This window comes from Rhinatrema bivittatum, chromosome 8 (assembly GCF_901001135.1).
Source record: "Rhinatrema bivittatum chromosome 8, aRhiBiv1.1, whole genome shotgun sequence".
Taxonomy (NCBI): Eukaryota; Metazoa; Chordata; class Amphibia; order Gymnophiona; family Rhinatrematidae; genus Rhinatrema; species Rhinatrema bivittatum.
Window position 1 is genome coordinate 264,044,625 of NC_042622.1, and position 21,153 is coordinate 264,065,777.

At 44.0% G+C, this 21,153-nt stretch overlaps 1 protein-coding gene across 3 annotated transcripts in view; it reads left to right on the forward strand.

Moving 5' to 3' along the window:
* Positions 1-389: 389 nt before the first annotated feature.
* The window catches only part of EML3 (EMAP like 3), a 192,620-nt gene continuing 171,856 nt past the window's right edge, over positions 390-21,153 (forward strand). Inside the window, exon 1 of one of the 3 annotated variants that reach the window (XM_029614870.1) lies at positions 390-753. In XM_029614870.1, coding sequence (XP_029470730.1) covers positions 723-753 — 31 coding nt within the window. In that variant the 5' untranslated portion in view covers positions 390-722. Of the gene's footprint in view, positions 754-10,999; positions 11,025-21,153 lie in introns of those variants that run through there. The other 2 variants (XM_029614868.1, XM_029614869.1) reach the window with 2 other exon arrangements.

Consider the following 21,153-nt stretch of genomic DNA (forward strand, 5'->3'; position numbering starts at 1 on the left):
ACTGCGCGCCCATTTTCTGCGCGCAAATATCGCCTCAGCTCCCCAACGTGCGGACGGTACAAGTGATGAAATGTAACAGGTTCAGAGGGCGCCCCCTTCAAAGATCTTCTTCACTTCCTACCGCAGCTCAGGTTACACAAAGCTCCCTCGGTTTGATTTCGGGGTTTCCTAAAAGGCGACCCTTCTGGGGGGGAGGACAGGCTGTCCGGGCTAGCAGATCTGGGATCTGCTGGTCCGCCGGCAGAGGGGGTTAAGCCTCCAGCCAGCCTGGTGTCCTGAAAGCAGCAGTAATAATGCAGGGGAAATGACAGGCTCGGGCCGCTTCCTGGGGGAGGAGAGGGGGCAGGCTTTCGCCGTTTGTTGATACATCTTGCGCGTCCTCTGCCTTCACTTTCGCTCTGGGTTGTTGTTTTTTTTTTTTCCTGTGTGCAGAGTGAGAGAGACAGGAAATGGGCTTTCTCCCTGCCAGGTTCTGGCAGCTCTGGGTCCTGCTGCTGCTGCTGGTCCAGACCGGGCTGAAGTGTGAGCCCCGGACCTGTTAAGCCAGAGTTGGGAGGCTGACGCTGGGACCTGCTTGCAAAACTTCCGCTCCCAAAAAAACCTCTTTTTAGCATTTTCCAAGTTTCTGCCCTGGAGTGCATCTAGTGTTGCTTTTCTTTTTTTTTTTTTTTTAGGTGTGTGTGGGTTTTTGTTTTGTTTCTTTTTAAACCTGCTGACCTAAAATGGATGGCTGTACTAATCACAGCAGTTTAGGTGAGTGAAACTATCTTTTTTTTTTTTTCGCATTTCCTTTTGCTGTTTGCATTGGCAGATGCACAGATTGAGAGCTCTGTGGGCTGATTGGGGCAGCCCTCTTTAACATTTATTTACTTGTTCGTTTAAAAGTAATTTGTTACGTGTCTGGTCTGCATGCTCAGATTGCTTTTTTGGAAATGGTTATACCTTATACATCCCTATTAAAAAAAGCACAGTTCCCTCCCCACTGATGCCTGGGTGCTGTACGATTCCCCCAGAGGGATTGCTTTCAGGCTGCCTTTGCTGACCAGTGCCAGTGGGTTTGGGGCTGTGGGGCAGGAAATCATTTCTTGTGCAAGGTAGGGGGGTTAGAATAATGTTACAGCCATGAGGACCCCCGTTTATGAATGGCGCTATTTTCAGAAACAGGAGCTTGGGGCAAGCTTCAAGCATTCACGTTCATGTACTGAGCTTTAGGAAACGACTGCAGTTTAAACTTTAGAATCTGGGGTAAGACGTGACAGCGGATATAAAAAAAACCCCCACTGGCCCATCCGATCTCCCCAAATGGGAACTCTTCCTCTCTGGTTTTCTACTTCTTTGGGTGGATGAGCCTATACATTGTCATCCTTAAACCCACACACACACCAGCTCTTCTCAGATCTGTTTGCCTGGTCCTCTCTCCACCCTGTGGCTACCACTGCTCTCTGTATCTATCATAAGCTGTTTAAATTCACCTCCACCTCCACCCATAGGCCTTTAACTGTCTTTCCCTTTGATTCGTACAAGACTAACACTTAATCCAATAGGCAGGCCCTCTGCCATGTCTTACTACCAAGTTGTTTCATAATCTACACGCAGCCATCAAAACACCCATGGTCCCCACGCTCATCGATGGCTGGATCTTAGCCATGATTGCTTTATTATGTACCTTAACCCCCACCATTTGGAAGCTTGATGTTGGCAGAGCCGTAGCCAGTGGCGCCTATGGCCAGTTAAAAACGTGCGCCCTCACCCTGGGCACAACACGACACCACGAGCTGGAAGACTCTTACTTTTTTTTTTTTTATTGAAAGCATAATAGTTTTACTGTTATAATCTCCTACAGTACCTGAATTTAAACCGATGTGATATGTCAGATTGATTGTCGGTATATTAAAAAATAAATAAAAATAAATGTTAATAAACACAAGTGCGCCCTTGGTCCCAAATGTGTGACCTTTAGGTCTATAAGGATGTGATCCTTATTTTCTACAAGACTGACCCTTAATTCTTGCTATATGAAGTATAAATAAATGTAACGTGAGAAAACAATAAAACTGAGAAAACGAGGAATAAATACAAATAAAGTAATAAAAAGCACTAAACTGCCAGCACTTAAAACAGTAACAACCTTACTCATGAAAAGGCAACATTGCAAATATTACACCAGGCCCTAAAACACTAATACACCTCTTATTAGGAAAGCAGAAAAAGCCAGGCCACTACACACTAGCAAAAAAACCTCGCCTCAGGCCTAAATGCATAATGAAGGTAGACCCTCACCACATAGAGAATAAGGAGAACATAACATATAAATAGAAATGTGCAGACAACAACCGAACTGGAAACCACAAGAAGCCACTCTCTGTATGTAATGCAATAATGGAAATACAGAATGATCACCATTCCTCAGAAAACATAAGACAATAAAATCAAGAATTAATCACTAATAGTAAATTTCCTGTTCAATGTTTGTCATATGTTGACTTGAAATGCAGCTGGTGAGAAGTCTGTTACACAAATAAAAATACATTTCAATCCTTTAAAGTGCATATTTCAAAACAGCCGACCAATAGAAGAATATCCAATAATTAAAAACTCATTTACATCATTTTTAAAAATCTCCCAGACACCAAGAAAATATTTCAGTGCACATCAAATACCCAATAAGTAAAACTAATAAGGATTTAAAAAACTGTCTTGCTTTTCCATACCTGGGAATTTGTGATTTCCAGCCACCCTGCCCCTGAGATTGTTGTTGATTAGTGTGTATGTGTGTGGTATGTGGTGTATGTGTGTTGGGGCATGCACATATTTTCTCTTCTCTCTCACACACACATGTGCTCGCTCTCTCACTCACACACATACACACAGAATGCTCTCTCCCTCCTCACAGACACATGCTCTCTCTCTCTCACACATACATGTGCTTGCTCTATCACTCACACACATACACACACAATGCTCTCTCCCTCCTCACAGACACATGCTCTCTCTCTCACACATACATGTGCTCGCTCTATCACTCTCACACATACACACACAATGCTCTCTCCCTCCTCACAGACACATGCTCTCTCTCTCACACATACATATGCTCGCTCTCTCACTCACACACATACACACAGAATGCTCTCCCTCCTCACAGACACATGCTCTCTCTCTCTCACACATACATGTGCTTGCTCTATCACTCACACACATACACACACAATGCTCTCTCCCTCCTCACAGACACATGCTCTCTCTCTCACACATACATGTGCTCGCTCTATCACTCTCACACATACACACACAATGCTCTCTCCCTCCTCACAGACACATGCTCTCTCTCTCTCACACATACATGTGCTCACTCTATCACTCTCACACATACACACACAATGCTCTCTCCCTCCTCACAGACACATGCTCACTCTCTCTCACACATACATGTGCTCGCTCTATCACTCACACACATACACACACAATGCTCTCTCCCTCCTCACAGACACATGCTCTCTCTCTCTCACACATACATGTGCTCGCTCTATCACTCTCACACATACACACAGAATGCTCTCTCCCTCCTCACAGACACATGCTCTCTCTCTCTCACACATACATGTGCTCGCTCTATCACTCTCACACATGCACACACAATGCTCTCTCCCTCCTCACAGACACATGCTCTCTCTCTCTCACACATACATGTGCTCGCTCTATCACTCACACACATACACACACAATGCTCTCTCCCTCCTCACAGACACATGCTCTCTCTCTCTCACACATACATGTGCTCGCTCTATCACTCTCACACATACACACACAATGCTCTCTCCCTCCTCACAGACACATGCTCTCTCTCTCTCACACATACATGTGCTCGCTCTATCACTCTCACACATGCACACACAATGCTCTCTCCCTCCTCACAGACACATGCTCTCTCTCTCTCACACATACATGTGCTCGCTCTATCACTCTCACACATACACACACAATGCTCTCTCCCTCCTCACAGACACATGCTCACTCTCTCTCACACATACATGTGCTCGCTCTATCACTCTCACACATACACACACAATGCTCTCTCCCTCCTCACAGACACATGCTCTCTCTCTCTCACACATACATGTGCTCGCTCTATCACTCTCACACATACACACAGAATGCTCTCTCCCTCCTCACAGACACATGCTCTCTCTCTCTCACACATACATGTGCTCGCTCTATCACTCTCACACATGCACACACAATGCTCTCTCCCTCCTCACAGACACATGCTCTCTCTCTCTCACACATACATGTGCTCGCTCTATCACTCTCACACATACACACACAATGCTCTCTCCCTCCTCACAGACACATGCTCTCTCTCTCACACATACATGTGCTCGCTCTATCACTCTCACACATGCACACACAATGCTCTCTCCCTCCTCACAGACACATGCTCACTCTCTCTCACACATACATGTGCTCGCTCTATCACTCTCACACATACACACACAATGCTCTCTCCCTCCTCACAGACACATGCTCTCTCTCTCTCACACATACATGTGCTCGCTCTATCACTCTCACACATACACACAGAATGCTCTCTCCCTCCTCACAGACACATGCTCTCTCTCTCTCACACATACATGTGCTCGCTCTATCACTCTCACACATGCACACACAATGCTCTCTCCCTCCTCACAGACACATGCTCTCTCTCTCTCACACATACATGTGCTTGCTCTATCACTCACACACATACACACACAATGCTCTCTCCCTCCTCACAGACACATGCTCTCTCTCTCTCACACATACATGTGCTCGCTCTATCACTCTCACACATACACACACAATGCTCTCTCCCTCCTCACAGACACATGCTCTCTCTCTCTCACACATACATGTGCTCGCTCTATCACTCTCACACATGCACACACAATGCTCTCTCCCTCCTCACAGACACATGCTCTCTCTCTCTCACACATACATGTGCTCGCTCTATCACTCTCACACATGCACACACAATGCTCTCTCCCTCCTCACAGACACATGCTCACTCTCTCTCACACATACATGTGCTCGCTCTATCACTCTCACACATACACACACAATGCTCTCTCCCTCCTCACAGACACATGCTCTCTCTCTCTCACACATACATGTGCTCGCTCTATCACTCTCACACATACACACAGAATGCTCTCTCCCTCCTCACAGACACATGCTCTCTCTCTCTCACACATACATGTGCTCGCTCTATCACTCTCACACATGCACACACAATGCTCTCTCCCTCCTCACAGACACATGCTCTCTCTCTCTCACACATACATGTGCTTGCTCTATCACTCACACACATACACACACAATGCTCTCTCCCTCCTCACAGACACATGCTCTCTCTCTCTCACACATACATGTGCTTGCTCTATCACTCACACACATACACACACAATGCTCTCTCCCTCCTCACAGACACATGCTCGCTCTCTCTCTCTCCCTATACTCACACATGTTATTTCTCTCCCCCACAGGTGTGTACAAACACATGCTCTTACATCATCATCCTCTCTGAGCCAGGCTCCGACGCAGCTCCGTTTTGGCGCTCGCCGCTGGGATCGGTTGGGCCCCGGGGCTTCGTTGTCCAGGCAGCAGCCACAGCCCCGGCATCCACTTTGCTCCCTGTGCTGCCTGCCCCGCCTCCGCCCGGCACGTGCTTGGCACTGCGCCCTCGCGGCTGCGAGGGCCTCGAGCGCGCCGCATGGGAAAGCGCCGCTACTTCTGGGAGGCAGGGATGTCGCGGCAGGCGCGGCCCTCGCCAGAGCGCGGAAGCCTCCACCGTGCCTGGCGGCGGCGGTGCCAACCCCGCACCACCCTTTGGGTCCGGCGCCTTCTGACCACGGTCATATTGGCCCTAGGCTAGCCAGGGCACTGGCTGTTGGGGTTATCATGCTACACTCGGCGCAGGTTGCTCTAGCCTTCTCGAAATCCTGATGCAGTCATGCCAAGGTGTTTAGGAACGTAAACCCTGCTGCGGGCAGGTGATCCCAGTGTTGTTAGGATTATAACCATTGTTAGTCTGTGCAGGTTACCTAAGCCTTTTTGGAAGTTTGATAGATTTGCACCACAATTCTCTGCCTATTTGTTTGTATTTGCCTCACTTTGGCTCTCTTAAGTTTCAAAGGACTGAGCAAACTCTCATGTCCCCTCTTTCATTTCTTCTGTTTTCCCCACCTGCCCTGTGCTCTGTGTCTTTCTCTCATGGGTTTGGTTGCCACTGCCTGTGCCAGGCATTTGCCATCCTCTCCATAAAGAAATATCTTTTCATTTTTCTTTTGAACCTTCTTCCCTGCAACTTCGTATCATGACACCTAGTCCTTGAATTGAAAAAACGGGTAGACTAGAACGGCATGGATGAGAGCCAATATAGTTTTATTATACAACAATACAAAAATACAAAACATCACAATTATTTAAATACCCAAAACTGCATACATATCCCCCATTCACTCCACATGCATACACCCAGCCCTCGTAAAATAACTTTGAAAGACAGTTTTATGAGGGATGGGTGTAAGTATGTGGAGTGAATGGGGGATATGTATGCAGTTTGGGGTATTTAAATAATTTTGATGTTTTGTATTTTTGTATAATAAAACTATATTGGCTCTCATCCATGTTGTTGCATATATTGTATGGTATTTGAGAGTCGTGGGTAATTCTGCCCGTTTGTAGTTTGCCTTTTAGACTGGAATGGCCACATGATCCTTATATTTATTTATTTATTTATTTTTAATTTTTATATACCGACCTTCTTGCATAAAATGCAAATCAGGCCGGTTTACACTGAAATCTGAACAAGCAGGAAATATAATTCCTTAGTCGAATACATAGAACATCTAGAATTAAAAATGTAAAAGTAAAGTTATTAGACAGCTTAATAGAGGTTACTTAAATAACAAACATAACTAAACTTATTTTATATGCCACATACTCTTTGTTTCTAGGAAGATTTTTCAGTGGAAAGTTTATCTTCCCATTCTCTGTCCCTTCTTTCCTCCAGTGAGTACAGTTTCAGTGCCTTAGGGATTTCTTTGTTGCTCTTTCCTGAATTGCCTCCATCCTCTCAATGCCCTTCTGAAAGTGTGGCCTCCAAACAGAACAAGATGGCGTCTCGCACGTGACCTATACAAAGGTCATATTACCTTCCTATTCCTGCTGATGATACTTTTACTTATACAGTTGAATCTTTGCATCCAAAATGCGTGATTTTACACTCCTTTGCACTGAAGCTCTTTTTTCAAACCCTTGACAGTGTTTATAGTTTTTCAAGTCCCTTCATTTTTAGGTGTTCTTGTGCAAAGTGTAGCCAGCATACCTTGTGGGGAGATTGTGTCTCTCTGTCTCCGACTTCCTATCACAATCCAAACGAGATAAGGCAGGATGTTGTGCGTTTGGTGTCAAATGACACCAGAGTTGCAATTGCTAACTTTCATGCTGATCCGTGTGGTAACTCTGGGGGTTCGGATGTTGGAGGGAGAACTAGGGCAGAGAGCCACTGCTTGCCAAGCAGGAGCAGGAAATGTTGCCGAAACAGCACGTGGAATGACTGTTAGATCTGCCACGGTCATTTGAGAAGACAGATGACTATGACCGGGTGCATGTGAGTGGACAGACCCTGGCAGGGGTACAAGAATGCCACTCCCACACCTGTACACTTTTAGTGGGAGACTAGCTTTTTGACTTGTTTCCACTCTTGGTATGTCTACTCTTACAGCTTTTGGTATCTTCTGTATGCCAGCATATTTTTTCCTCACTCAAATGTCATGATACCGGCCAAAGTACTGAGCACTAGGGAACTCCCCTGATCACTTTGCTTTTTTTCCAAGATTGTGTATCTTTCTTCCACGCAGAACAGTGCCAAAGGTCTTCCAGATGTTCAGCTACAATACCTCCCTGATCCTCCACTTTTGTCACCTCATTAAAGAATCGGCCGGCAGAATCTTTCCTTGGTAAAAGCCCTGTTGTTGGGTGTCCTGCTTCAAGAGGCAAGGCCATCTTTTTCTTCAGTAATGTTTCCATAATTGCACACCCTAACGATGTTAGTCTAACAGGTCCGCAGTTGTCTGGCTTTTCCCCAGCCTTTCAGAGCCTTTCCACGTCTTCAAGGACAAGTTGACTAGAAGTGCGAGGGGAGCTGTCCTCACATTCTTGAGCTCATGTCATATCTTATAGCTGTATCCGCTTTCATTTGTATATTTCCTCCTCTGTAATTTCACTTGTAATATTGTCACATTTATCAATGCCGTTTCCCATCTTAGATTCATCACCTTCCCTGTTTTCCGTAAGTATCGAGCAAAAGAACATATTTTAATATTTCTGCTTGTTGCCAGTCCTTTTCACAAATCCCACTTTCTCCTTTTATCTTATCTATTTTCTCTTTGTTTTTTTTGCCTATCCCGTTTTTTATCTAAAGAAGGATTAAAGTCCTCTTTTATCAACCGGGCAGTTTTCTCCTCTATTTGGGCCCTTGCTTATTGCCTCCCTTTGTTTTCATCACTTCTACCTGTCCCTCTGCCTGTGGGCAGGTATAACCTCTTCTTGAACCAGCAGTCTTCCAAGCAGCTGCTATTTATTCATTTGCATAAATGTGACGATATTTTAGATCCTGCCAGTGATCTACTTCAGGACTACATCTATGTATGAATTAAAAGGCCTTTCTGCACACAATCAAAAATAATGCATTTATAATCATACATTTTACATGAAAAAGGACATTCAAGGTACAGCCTTCTGAGGTAAAAATATCACAATGTGTCTTACGTTGTACAAGAAAAGCTCAAAGAGCCCTATATGTAACACAAATCCCTGTGGACAAATACAGCCCCTCAACAAGAGGTCTGGGATCTTTTATTAATCCCAAACTATGAAGAATGGGACAGAACCCCAGTAAAGATCCTACACCTCAACTTCTGCAGACACTTTGTACCCACAGAAACATTTCTAATAGTGGGTGCAGAGCAGAATTAGGGCGCTTGCTCTTACTACTCATCATGCAAAAAAGAAAATTCAAATTCTGTTATCTCAATTACAGTGACACAAACACCCTTCATTACCATGCTCTCTGTGAAGTAACACAAAACCCTGGAAAAAACACACTCTGGGCCTATGTAGCAAACCTGCCCTCAAACAAGCACAACCTGGCATCTGAAAAGACAGGAATGCAAATATCGCAGCATGCCCTAGAATACCAATACACCTCCTATTGGGGGGAGGAAATTAGAAAACAGAACAAGATGGACTGCTACAGATCCCTACACAGAAAATACAGACCAGCAGAATCCCTCACCTCAGTCACAAATGCATAAAAACAGGCAGAGCCTCACCAAACACAGCATAAGTGATAACAGAATAGAAATAGAAAGATGCAGACAAAAACTAAACTAGAAACCCCAGGAGGGAGACTTTGTGTGCAATGCAACACTGGAAAAACAGAAACGCATTTCCTCCCATGTTGTGCAAAATACAAAGATACATAATTCAATCATCTGACAAACAGAACGTCTAATAATTAAAACTCATATCATTTTTACAAATGTTTTATAAACACCAGTAAAATATTTAACATCAGCAGATACATCAAATAACACCCAATAATGAAAGGTAATAAAGATTTTAAAAATCCCCTGCTTTCCATACCTGGGAATTTTTCATCACCTAATCGGCACTCCATATATGCTGCGGTCAGCGAACTATCTGCATGTACAGTAAATGATCTGTTATGTTTTATTATTTTATGATGCTTTCTGTATTTTATTTCTGTTTTATTATGTATGTTTTTCCTGTAATCCGCATTGAACAATATGGAAATTGCGGAATATAAAATGATTTAAATAAGTAAATACATTTAGAATGACCCTGAGATTTTCATAGATTATTGGTGGGGGTGGGACTGACCAAACTTTCTTCTACATCTGATATACACACACTTTCATTCTCTCACACTCACACGCTCATACAAACGTTGCCTCTCTCTCTCACACATGCTCACAGCCTTGTTTTCTCACACACACATACACATCCTTAAACATGCTCTCTCTCACGCGTGTGCACACACACACACACACATGCTCTCTCTCACACACACACATGCTCTCGCTCTCACACACACACACATGCTCACAGCCATGTTTTTCACTTACACACACATACACATCCTTAAACATGCTCTCTCTCACGCGTGTGCGCACACACACACACACATACATGCTCTCTCTCTCTCACACACACATGCTCTCGCTCTCACACACACACACATGCTCACAGCCATGTTTTTTCACTTACACACACATACACATCCTTACACATGCTCTCACGCGTGTGCACACACACACACATGCTCACAGCCATGTTTTCTCATTTACACACACATACACATCCTTACACATGCTCTCTCTCACGCGTGAGCACACACACACACATGCTCTCACTCTCACACACGCCTTCACACATTCTTTCTTACTTTCATACATCTTCATATATGATCTTTCACTCTTTTTTTCCCCCTGTTTCTTGGTGACACTGACAGTGGCAACCAGGACAAGGTCCGATGGCGATGAGACCTGAAGGAGGGAGGAAGGGGTGAGTGTAGACCACGGACGTTGTCTGTGTGGGTCTGAGGGAGGCATTAATTAGCAGCAGCTAACAACACAAGGCACCTTTTATTTTTTGAAAGTGGGATGCAGAATGTACAAGCAGAGCAGCAGTACAATTTGAAACTCCCTGAGATGCCTGGGCCCGCCCAGAACTCGGAGGAAGGAAGCAGCAGACAGTGGGACTGAGCAGCGAGCGAGGTGCAACAAATGTATTCGTCTTTAACTTGGAGAGAGAGCCGTACTGCCTAATGCTGTCTGGCCACACCAAACTAAAGGAAATCACAGGCACGCCAGTCAGCGGCAAGCCAGCACCATGGCTGCAGGGGTCTCTGCACTGCAGGAGCAGGAGTTGAAGTGGAGAGCCAAACCCCATGAGAACAGGTGGGCAGCACGGAGGCAGCAGCTGCTTTGCACACAAACTGAGGGCTGACTTGAGAGACAGCGGGAAGGAAAGCGAACCAGCGCTCTTTGCAAGCAGCCCATACTGACTGAGCATGCGTTTCTGCCTCTTCTGCATCTGCCCCAGAAAAGAGCAGGCAGGTGCTTGGGGCTGCTTCACATCCTCACCACCGATTGGGCCTCGGCCTTGCTTGACTGGGTTTTGCAGGGTCTGGCCCCAAACTGGCAGTTGGCCACCCTATATTGAAGTCAACCATCCTGAAGTCCTAGAGCTTGGTCTTAGTGTGTTTCAGTTCGAGTTGGAGTTTAATATTGAATCGCACAGTACAGTGATCCTACACTTTCCCCGAGCTGAGGTTAATGATGCTGTCTCCATTTGTCAGTACCAAATCTAGCATAGCGTCCTCTTGAGTAGGCTCTCCCAGTAGTTGCCTGGGAAATGACTCGTGTAATGTATTCGGGACTTCTCTGCTCCTGAATGATGTTACAGAAGGCAGCCTCCTCTGGTATACTGAGATCACCTACAAGCAAGATCTCCCTTGTGAATGCCATCATAATGATGTCTCTTACCTTGTCTGATTCCACCTCCTTCCCTTGTTCTTGAAGTTTGTATAGAACTCCTATGTAGATAAGGCTTTTCTAACATAAAGTCAGACTTGCATCTCATGCACTTTAACGTTAAAGTGCATGAGATGCAAGTCTGACTTGTGAGCACTGTGGGTGGTATGATGGTCCCTAAATACATAAGATAAAATTTCATAGCGATGTGATGGTTTAACTTTTCTATACCACGTGTTTCGATATAGTTCATTTTAATCGTGGGATTTTTCACTAAGAGAATTTGTGTGTTTAGACTTCAATTACCCCAGTATTGCCTGGGTAAATGTAACGTTCCTGGATGGAATAAATGACAGTTTTATGGAGCAATTGGTTCAGGAACCGACAAGAGAGGAAGCAATTTTAGATCTAATTCTCAGTGGAGCACAGGATTTGGTGAGAGAGGTAATGGTGGTAGAGCTGCCGAGCCGCGCAGCCTGCCTCCATTCCCTCCGAGACCGCTCTGAAATCGGAGCGGCCTCGGAGGGAACTTTTTTTTTTTTGTGTCCCCCCACTTTTCCCCACCTTTCCCTCCCTTCCCCTATCTAATCCACCCCCCAGCCCTAACTAAAACCCCCTCCCTTATCTTATTTTGTCAAGTTACGCCTGCCTCTGGCGCCCTGGTGGCCTATGCAAAATAGGCGCACCAGCAAATCCGGCAGGATTTATGCGCGCAGGGCTTTTAAAATCTACCCATTAGTGTAGTTGTGTTTAAAAAAGGATTGGATAAGTTCTTGGAGGAGAAGTCCATTACCTGCTATTAAGTTCACTTAGAGAATAGCCACTGCCATTAGCAATGGTTACATGGAATAGACTTAGTTTTTGGGTACTTGCCAGGTTCTTATGGCCTGGATTGGCCACTGTTGGAAACAGGATGCTGGGCTTGATGGACCCTTGGTCTAACTCGGTATGGCATGTTCTTATGTTCTTAATTAATCGGGTATTATTTGATGTATATGTTGTTTTGAAATATTATATTGGTTATCCGTGATGCTCTTCAATGTATATCTTGCTCCCATTACCAAGTTGTTGGCTAGTGTTACGGATGGGTTTAAAATATATGCTGACGATATACAGTTTTTCATTAAAGTTCAAACTTCTTGGCAAAACACAGTAGACCATCTTCAATTATGTTTAACAACTATAAAACAGTGGTTACACCAGAAGAAACTGTCTCTTAATACAAATAACACTGAGTTCTTGCTGCTACATCGCCCCCACTGTGATTCTCAGAATGATACTATTGTGATTTGATAATCTCTCTTTTTCTCTCAACAAACCTATTAAAAGCCTTGGTGTCTTTCTTGACCCTACTTTATCATTTAAACCACAAATTAAAGCACTCATTAAAACTGGGTTTTTTAAACTACGTTTACTTTCTGGATTACGTCACTTGCTCTATAATTCTGACTTCCAACCATTATACGAGCTATTATTTTTCCATGTCGATTACTGTAATAGTCTGCTATTAGGTTTACCTAAATCTACTTTACAACCTTTACAGTTATTACTTAACTCGACTTGTGTCAAATACAAAATGATTCGATCATATCACACCTACTCTTCTCAATCTAAAATGGTTACTAATATCTGAGCGTATCTGGTATAAAATTGCCATGACGGTATTCACATTGCTTAGTCCTGATTCTCCTCCATGGACTAATGCCTTACTAAGGATATACAAACCAACGTGTGAGTTGAGGTGATCACAATGTGGTTTACTAGACATACCCTCTGTCCGTCTTGCTCGTCTTTTTTCAACCCGTGAAACATCGTTTTCTGTAGCTGCCCCATCGTCATGGAATTCTTTACCATATGAGGTGCGTACACAAAACAACTTAAAAAAATTCAGCCGCCTATTAAAAAGCTTCCTTCTACAATATGCTTATGGCGAGTCTTGATTAATTGATGATGGTAAAGCAATGTTTTTGATAACTATTGTTTAATACAGACTACCTCCGAGGAGCGTTTTTTGTTTTGTCATGTTCTTGTGTTGTTTTTGAAGAATTTTTTACTGTTATGTTATTTTATTTTTTATATGATGTTATCAAATTATTTTATGTATGTTTTACTGTAAATCGCTTAGACCTATCATGTGTTATTCTCAATATTCACTGTAGAAATGACCTTCATATTAGGCATCATCGGTTTGTGCTGTCACACTTATTACCCTGACATATGTAATCATCGGTCATTTTAAAATCACAGTTCATCCTATATTAACTGAGGATTCTGTTATATATTCTGTCTTCTTATTTTTTAATATTTTTCTTTCTTTCACAATTATCAAATAAAAAATCCACAAAAGAGAACATATTATATATAAGGCAGAGTAATAAGTATGACAGCACAAACATATGATGCCTAGTATGAAGGTCATTTCTACAGCATCTATTGAGAATATAGGTTTTTGAAATTGAGAGTAGGAGGATTATTCAGTTGCTTCATTTTCAGTATTCCACTTTACCTCAGAATTAATACATACGGAAGATAGTGGGGGGTTTTTATGTTTCTTTTTTTCCATTGGTGCACTACATATGGAGTCTGACTTATGGTTTCCAGTTCAATTTATGTCTGTACTTTTCCATTTATACTTCATGGTCACTTTATTCTGTATTTGGTGAGGGTCTGTCTATGTTCTGCATTTGTGATTATGGTGAGGTATTCTGCTAATGTCTCATTTCTATGTAGGGATCTGTAGAGATTTGGTTTGTTCTGTTTTCCTTATAAGAGGTATATTGGTGTTTTAGGGCCTGGTGTAATGTTTGCAGGGTCACCTTTTCCTAGGGTTGTAATTGAGGGCTGGCAGTTACTGCTGTTTTGGATTGCGAGGTTTATTATATTGTAATTCTAATTTAGTTTGCTCATGGCTTTCTGAGGACGAAGCCCACACCCAAAATACAGTACAATAGTCCTAATACCATATGTGTTCCAAGGGTCTTTTTGGCTTTTATGCCGAGTTTTCTGTTAACATCACAGCAGTGCATTAGAAGATAATCTCTCCATGGTGCTGGGTAAAATAGCTCCTTTTAAGTTCTTACTATTATCCTTACTGAGGACTTTAGTGGCTAAGGAACGAGCCACGCGGCACGTGGAAAGCAGATGGCCTAAATGGAAGACTCAAATATTGAGGCAGGAATTTTTGAAGGCAGTATAAACAGGAGTTGGAAAGTAATTGTAAACAATATTTGACTAAGATTCTTTAAATCGTTCTCAAACTTTGTTTAATGTAATTTCGCATTTGACTGGGCCAGTGTTTGATAAGGATAGGACAATCAGGATGGACTGCAATGCCTTTTGTAACTTGTGTCATGAGAAGGTATCTAGGACTCCATCATCGGTTGTACCTGTTTCTTCTCCTGAGCCTTTGCCTTTAAATCATGGTGAACACTTCCATTTGGACTCATTCTGAACCTGTTGCTTCTGCAGAGGTGGAGGAGTCCCTTTTGGTATTAAGGGCTCCTTTCAGTCCATTAGATGTGGGTCTTCTGTGGATTCTTTGACATTTTGGGTGGGGATAGGTTGTTAACACTCACCTCTTTAATTAGCCATTCCCTAGAGGAAGGGGTGATGCCTGCTTAGTTTAAAAAAAGGGGATAGTGCATCCCATCCTGAAGAGCTCTTGTCTACCCCTAGAGGAGCTGACTAGTTATCTACCCTCTTTGGGGAAAAATCATAGAGAGGGTGGTTCTGAATCAATTTGTTAATTTTTTAGAAGATAACTTGATTTTGCATGACAGATAGTGGTTTCAGGAAGGGACAGGGAAGACTATCTTTATAGCTCTCTGTGATGGATTTTGTCAAGGGAGATTATGATCTTTTTTTTTTTCAGAAATATCCTCTGCATTTGATTCTCTCTCCCATAAGATTTTATTGCAGAGGTTGGGATTAGGGATGTAGTTTGTCATTGGTCTGGCTTTTTTTTTTTTTTAAAAGGTCAATGGCAAGAGGTGGCGTATTGCTGATTCCAGTTCGGTTTGGACTCCAGTGAGAACAGATGTCCCTCAAGGGTCATCTTTGTCACCGGTTCTCTTTAATCTATATATGCGTCACTTTTGTCATTTGCTTCAGGATCTTGGGGTCTTTTTAGAAACATAGAAACATAGAAATGACGGCAGAAGAAGACCAAACGGCCCATCCAGTCTGCCCAGCAAGCTTCACACATTTTTTCTCTCATACTTATCTGTTTCTCTTAGCTCTTGGTTCTATTTCCCTTCCACCCCCACCATTAATGTAGAGAGCGGTGATGGAGCTGCATCCAAGTGAAATATCTAGCTTGATTAGTTAGGGGTAGTAGGGGAAATAACCGCCGCAATAAGCAAGCTACACCCATGCTTATTTGTTTTTACCCAGATTATGTTATACAGCCCTTATTGGTTGTTTATCTTCTCCCCTGCCGTTGAAGCAGAGAGCTATGCTGGATATGCGTGAAGTATCAGTTTTTCTTCTCCCCTGCCGTTAAAGCAGAGAGCTATGCTGGAAATGCATTGAAAGTGAAGTATCAGGCACATTTGGTTTGGGGTAGTAACCGCCGTAACAAGCCAGCTACTCCCCGCTTTGTGAGTGCGAATCCTTTTTTCTTCTCCCCTGCTGTTGAAGCAGAGAGCTATGCTGGATATGCGTGAAGTATCAGTTTTTCTTCTCCCCTGCCGTTGAAGCAGAGAGCTATGCTGGATATGCGTGAAGTATCAGTTTTTCTTCTCCCCTGCCGTTGAAGCAGAGAGCTATGCTGGATATGCGTGAAGTATCAGTTTTACTTCTCCCCTGCCGTTGAAGCAGAGAGCTATGCTGGATATGCGTGAAGTATCAGTTTTTCTTCTCCCCTGCCGTTGAAGCAGAGAGCTATGCTGGATATGCGTGAAGTATCAGTTTTTCTTCTCCCCTGCTGTTGAAGCAGAGAACTATGCTGGATATGCATTGAAAGTGAAGTATAAGAATGGAGTGATCAAGCTAGTTGAAAGGCATCAGGAATAGCTATGCGCACATGAAACGTCGGTATATAGAAATTATTAAATAAATAAATACTGATGATTTCCAATTTGTAAGTTACGACGCTTGAAATATATTTTAGACCAGAAAGATTTCAGAGTGGTGATTTAGGCATTTGTCTTTTCCACTTTGGATTATTGCAATGCCTTTTACATTGGTTTACCTAAGTGTCAGCTAAGGACATTGCAGTTGGTGCTGAATGCAGCTGCTCTTTGGTTGGCAGGGAGCCCTCTGAAGGACCACATTACTCCGGTGCTGAGCTCCCTGCACTGGCTCCCTATCAGTCAAAGAGTTAAATTCAAGATTTTATCTTTGGTATATTGCGCAGTTCATGGAGAGGGGCAGGATTATTTAAAAGTTCAAGTGTCTTGGTATTCACCTATTTGTTCGTTGCATTCAGAGGGGTTCTGAGTTCCTGTAGGTGCCAAGGCCAGCTTTCAAGAGACCATGACTAGAGCTTTTTTTTTCTGGGTTGCCCCTTCTCTGTGGAATGGGCTCCCTATGGAAATTCCTCAGTTGCAGGATTATAAGATCTTTCGTAAGCAGGTGAAGGCATATTTGTTTCACGTAGCCTTTGGGTGAGGGCTGGGATTTTTTTTTAGCTGTTATTATGTTATGTATCTGTTTTTATATTGTGTATGTTTAAACTGTGAACCACCCAGAACAGATGTCTGGTAATTGGGCAGGCGAGAAATTACTGTAAATAAATAGATAAATATAATATACATGCTACATACATAGTAACATAGTATTGATGGCAGACAAAGACCAAATGGTCCATCTACTCTGCCCAGCAATCTGCTTATGGTGGTAATTGCCTCTCTGAGCAGATTGCCCCCATGTATTCTGTTAAGGGTTGTAACCGCCGCCTCACGCAGGTTACCCCCCATGCTTTCTGCTGTTGTGATGTTTTTATTTCAAACAAAAGTGCAGTCTTTTGAAATAAAAACATCACAACAGCAGGTATATTATATTTGCATGCACTGCTGTGATATCAAGCAGAAACCCTGCATGAAAGCCAAAAAGACCCTTGGAACACATGTGGTATTAGGACTATTGTTGGGTGTGGGCTTGGTCCTCAGAAAGCCGTAGATGAGAAACCTAAATTACAATTACAATATAATAAACCTCGCAATCTAAAACAGCACTACCTGCCAGCACTCAAACAGTTACAACTGGGCGCATTGCATTTTCACTTGTATTTAAATAAAGGATTCACTGTACCTTAGGCAACTGGTCTAATTCTGCTTAGTTTGCCTCCTGCCTCTACTTGACCGACTTCTGTAAAGCTTTATGCTTGACTTCGGCCCTTTTCCCAAATTGTTATCGCTGTGAGTGCGGGATGCTGGCTCTTGCAGAACATTTGTCATTCACAGGAGAGCACACAGGGGTTTTTGACTTATTTTTATATTCCTGCTGTAGTGGCTTGCAGTCTCTGTAGGGTTGAAAACTCCTTTTAGACATGTCCTGAACACATCATTCAGATCCAGACGCAACTAGGTCCTCATTGGGAGGCTCCAACACATAATGTTTATATTATATATGCACTACTGTACTTTTCCCATGTTATCTTCTGGTTGGATTTACTGTCTACTTCCACAATACTAGTAAAAAGGTTCATTACTGTTTCATTCTGGTGTGATGATTTTATCTGGTCTGTGGTGCTACAATTGGGAGGTTGTTTGGGAAGGGCACAGAATTGTGGTATCGAGGTGACTGGGACCCTGTCTCAGGCTACGGACCCGAAGATAAATCATATTAGTGAATATTTCTCATTTGATACTCCCCACCCCGAGCATAGGGGAAATTCATAGTCCGGACCATGGGAAGGGTGGGGGAGGCACAGAGTGGAGGCAGCGCTGGGATTGGAAAATATGTCTTTGTTTACCTGTACCACACCCAGACCAGATAAATAATACCCAACCACCTTTGTGATCTACTGTAACCATGGCCTTGCGAATTCTAGAAAACTAGTGCAAAGGGGAGGAAGTTGCTTTAAGTTGGGCCTTTATGGTTCAGAATATCCATTTGGGCACAGGATTGCCCAAATGGATATTCTGCATGATAGGTACAGCAACAGGTTGGCACAATATAAAAGTAAAAGACCGAACCTGCGAATCTGCATAGGAGAAATGAATGGCATTTTGTGTGTATGCCATCACACTAACTCAATCCAGACCCTTCCCCATGAGATAACACCCATAGAAGGGGGCCACCCCTTGGAAAATTTCCATGCCAGGAGCCCCTAGTAGAGAAAATGATTCAACATCATGTGATACCACTTTGCAGAGGATCTCACTGACTTTCTGGCTCAGAAGCGAAAAACAGTTACAGAGCTAAAAGAAATGTTTCCTCCAGCAGAGATAGCTCCACCAGACCCTGCATCTCTTATACTGGCTGTAGGGAAAGTAATAGAGGCAACCAGAAAGCCCCAGAATGACCACAGCTTTTACAAATGATTGAGAACTTTTTGTGATAAGATACCTGTCCTTGGAGGGGAAGATGATTATGAACATCGGATTGAGCCAGCCGCCCAGGCGGTCATGAGTGGGACTGCTCTGCTTTGGAGAAGAGACGGCGACTAGGAGAGGGTCTCTGAAGCCCTGCTCCGGAGACTTACAGAGCAGTGAAAGCTGAGAATCCACTGGCCACGGCCAAGGAGTGCAAGGAAGCCCTGAAATCACATTTGGCACTCATGAAAGTGATCAGACCTGAGTTTCCGGTTCAGGCAGATCTGTCAAAGAGACGGGGAAAAGCTGTCTGACTGCGTGAGATGTCCTGAGGCTCTGTTGTGGAGAGTGGTCAGAAAAGCAGGGGGATAGCACCCACTGAAAAAGATATGGCCTTGTTGGAGCAGTTAGTGCAGGGTGTGGCTCAGTCTGATCAGTTATTGATACAATCTGTGGCCACGAAAAAGGAAGGGAAAACCCCAGGCTTCCTGCAGTTGCTAAAATAGATTAGAGATAAAGAGGAACAGGAGGCAGACAGCCAAGCATTGTTGGAGAGCCAACTATCCAGGGAGCGGCCAGCCAAGTCCTCTGTTAAATTTTCTGAGGGATCCTACCTGACAGAATTGGTTAACAAACTACAAAAGGAGGTCACCTCCTTGAAAGCATTATGCCCCTGTCCCTTCTCAACCACCAGGGCTTCAGCTGGATTGCCCCATGACCAGTGCTGACCGGGGCAAAGAATGGTCCTGAATTACTTGTTGATGTGCAGCAGGAGATAGCTTTGAATGTGGCCTTGGGGGCCCGCTTTGGGGCTTACAAAGACTTCCAACACCACCCTCAAGAGACCCTGGAGACCCCCTGAGAATCCTACAGCTAGTCGATCTCATGAGCCAGAGCCACCGGGGAAAGGGTTCTGTTTCCAGTGTGGCCATGATGGCCACAGGGCTAAAGTCTGCAGAAACCCAGCAGATTTACGGTTGGCAGCTGAGAAATTAACTTGTTTCTCATCTCTTCCAAGAAACTTCAGAGAGGCCCGGTTGATGGAGGAGCTGAGACCCTGCTCCAGCATACATCGTATGAACCCTCATTCAGAGGTTTCCCACCTACCAATGAGCTGGTTGGGCCCAAGTCTATTGTGATCATGAAAGTGGGGGCTCTCCCTGCAAAAGCATCACAAATTACCATCATTTTTGACTACTGGTATGAAGCTCGTCTTAAATTCTTACCTATACATCCCATAGAGAGCTTGACCATCTGGGGATTGAGTGAGTCAAGCTACCCCTATTGAGGGTCTGTAGTAGTGGATGTAGAATTCCTGGAAAATATGACGGGGGTCCAAGAAACCGTTCCAGTGTTGGCACTGGTGTGTCCCGAAGCTAACGGTCGAGACGATACTCCATTCATCATTGGAACCAACACCAGTTTGCTCCAGCAGCTCGCTAAGAGACGTCAAGAGCTGGCAGGGCCTGACTAAGCTAATGTGTTAATCAACTACCTGTTGTGCCTAGCAGCCTACCACCAGGAACACCGTCAAACCCCCTAATAATTTAAGAGGATTCGGGCCCAGTTTGGGGTGCTTTCTCCCAGCCAGTTAAGTTTCCTCCTGGGGCTACCGTGTCTGTTCCCTGCTAAATGGAGCTACCCCAGAGGCAAAGATGGAAAGTGTAATGGTGGAAGCCTCCCTAAATACTCAGCTGATTGGAGGACTTCTGGTTTAACGAGAGGGTTCTACCTGCCCAAAGTTTGAAATGTGACCATCTGCAGGTCTGTCTGCGAAATGAATCAAAAAAAAAAAGAGATCAACTTGGACAAGGGCTCTGAGATAGCTCAAGCTTACACTGTGGCAGTAAGAGGTTCCCTGCATAGGGGCTCCATCTCGCTAATCAACTCCTCATTGTTTAACTTCCAGGACTTCCTGATCCTCCCCGAATAGAAAGAACAATGAATGCAGCAACTGTCCAAACATGGCGATGTGTTTTCCAGTTGCATGCGGCCAGGGCCTTCAAGGGATTCAGTGAATCCCCGATCCCAACCCTCAAACTCAACCTTTTTTTTTTTGCAGACACGGAGCCACT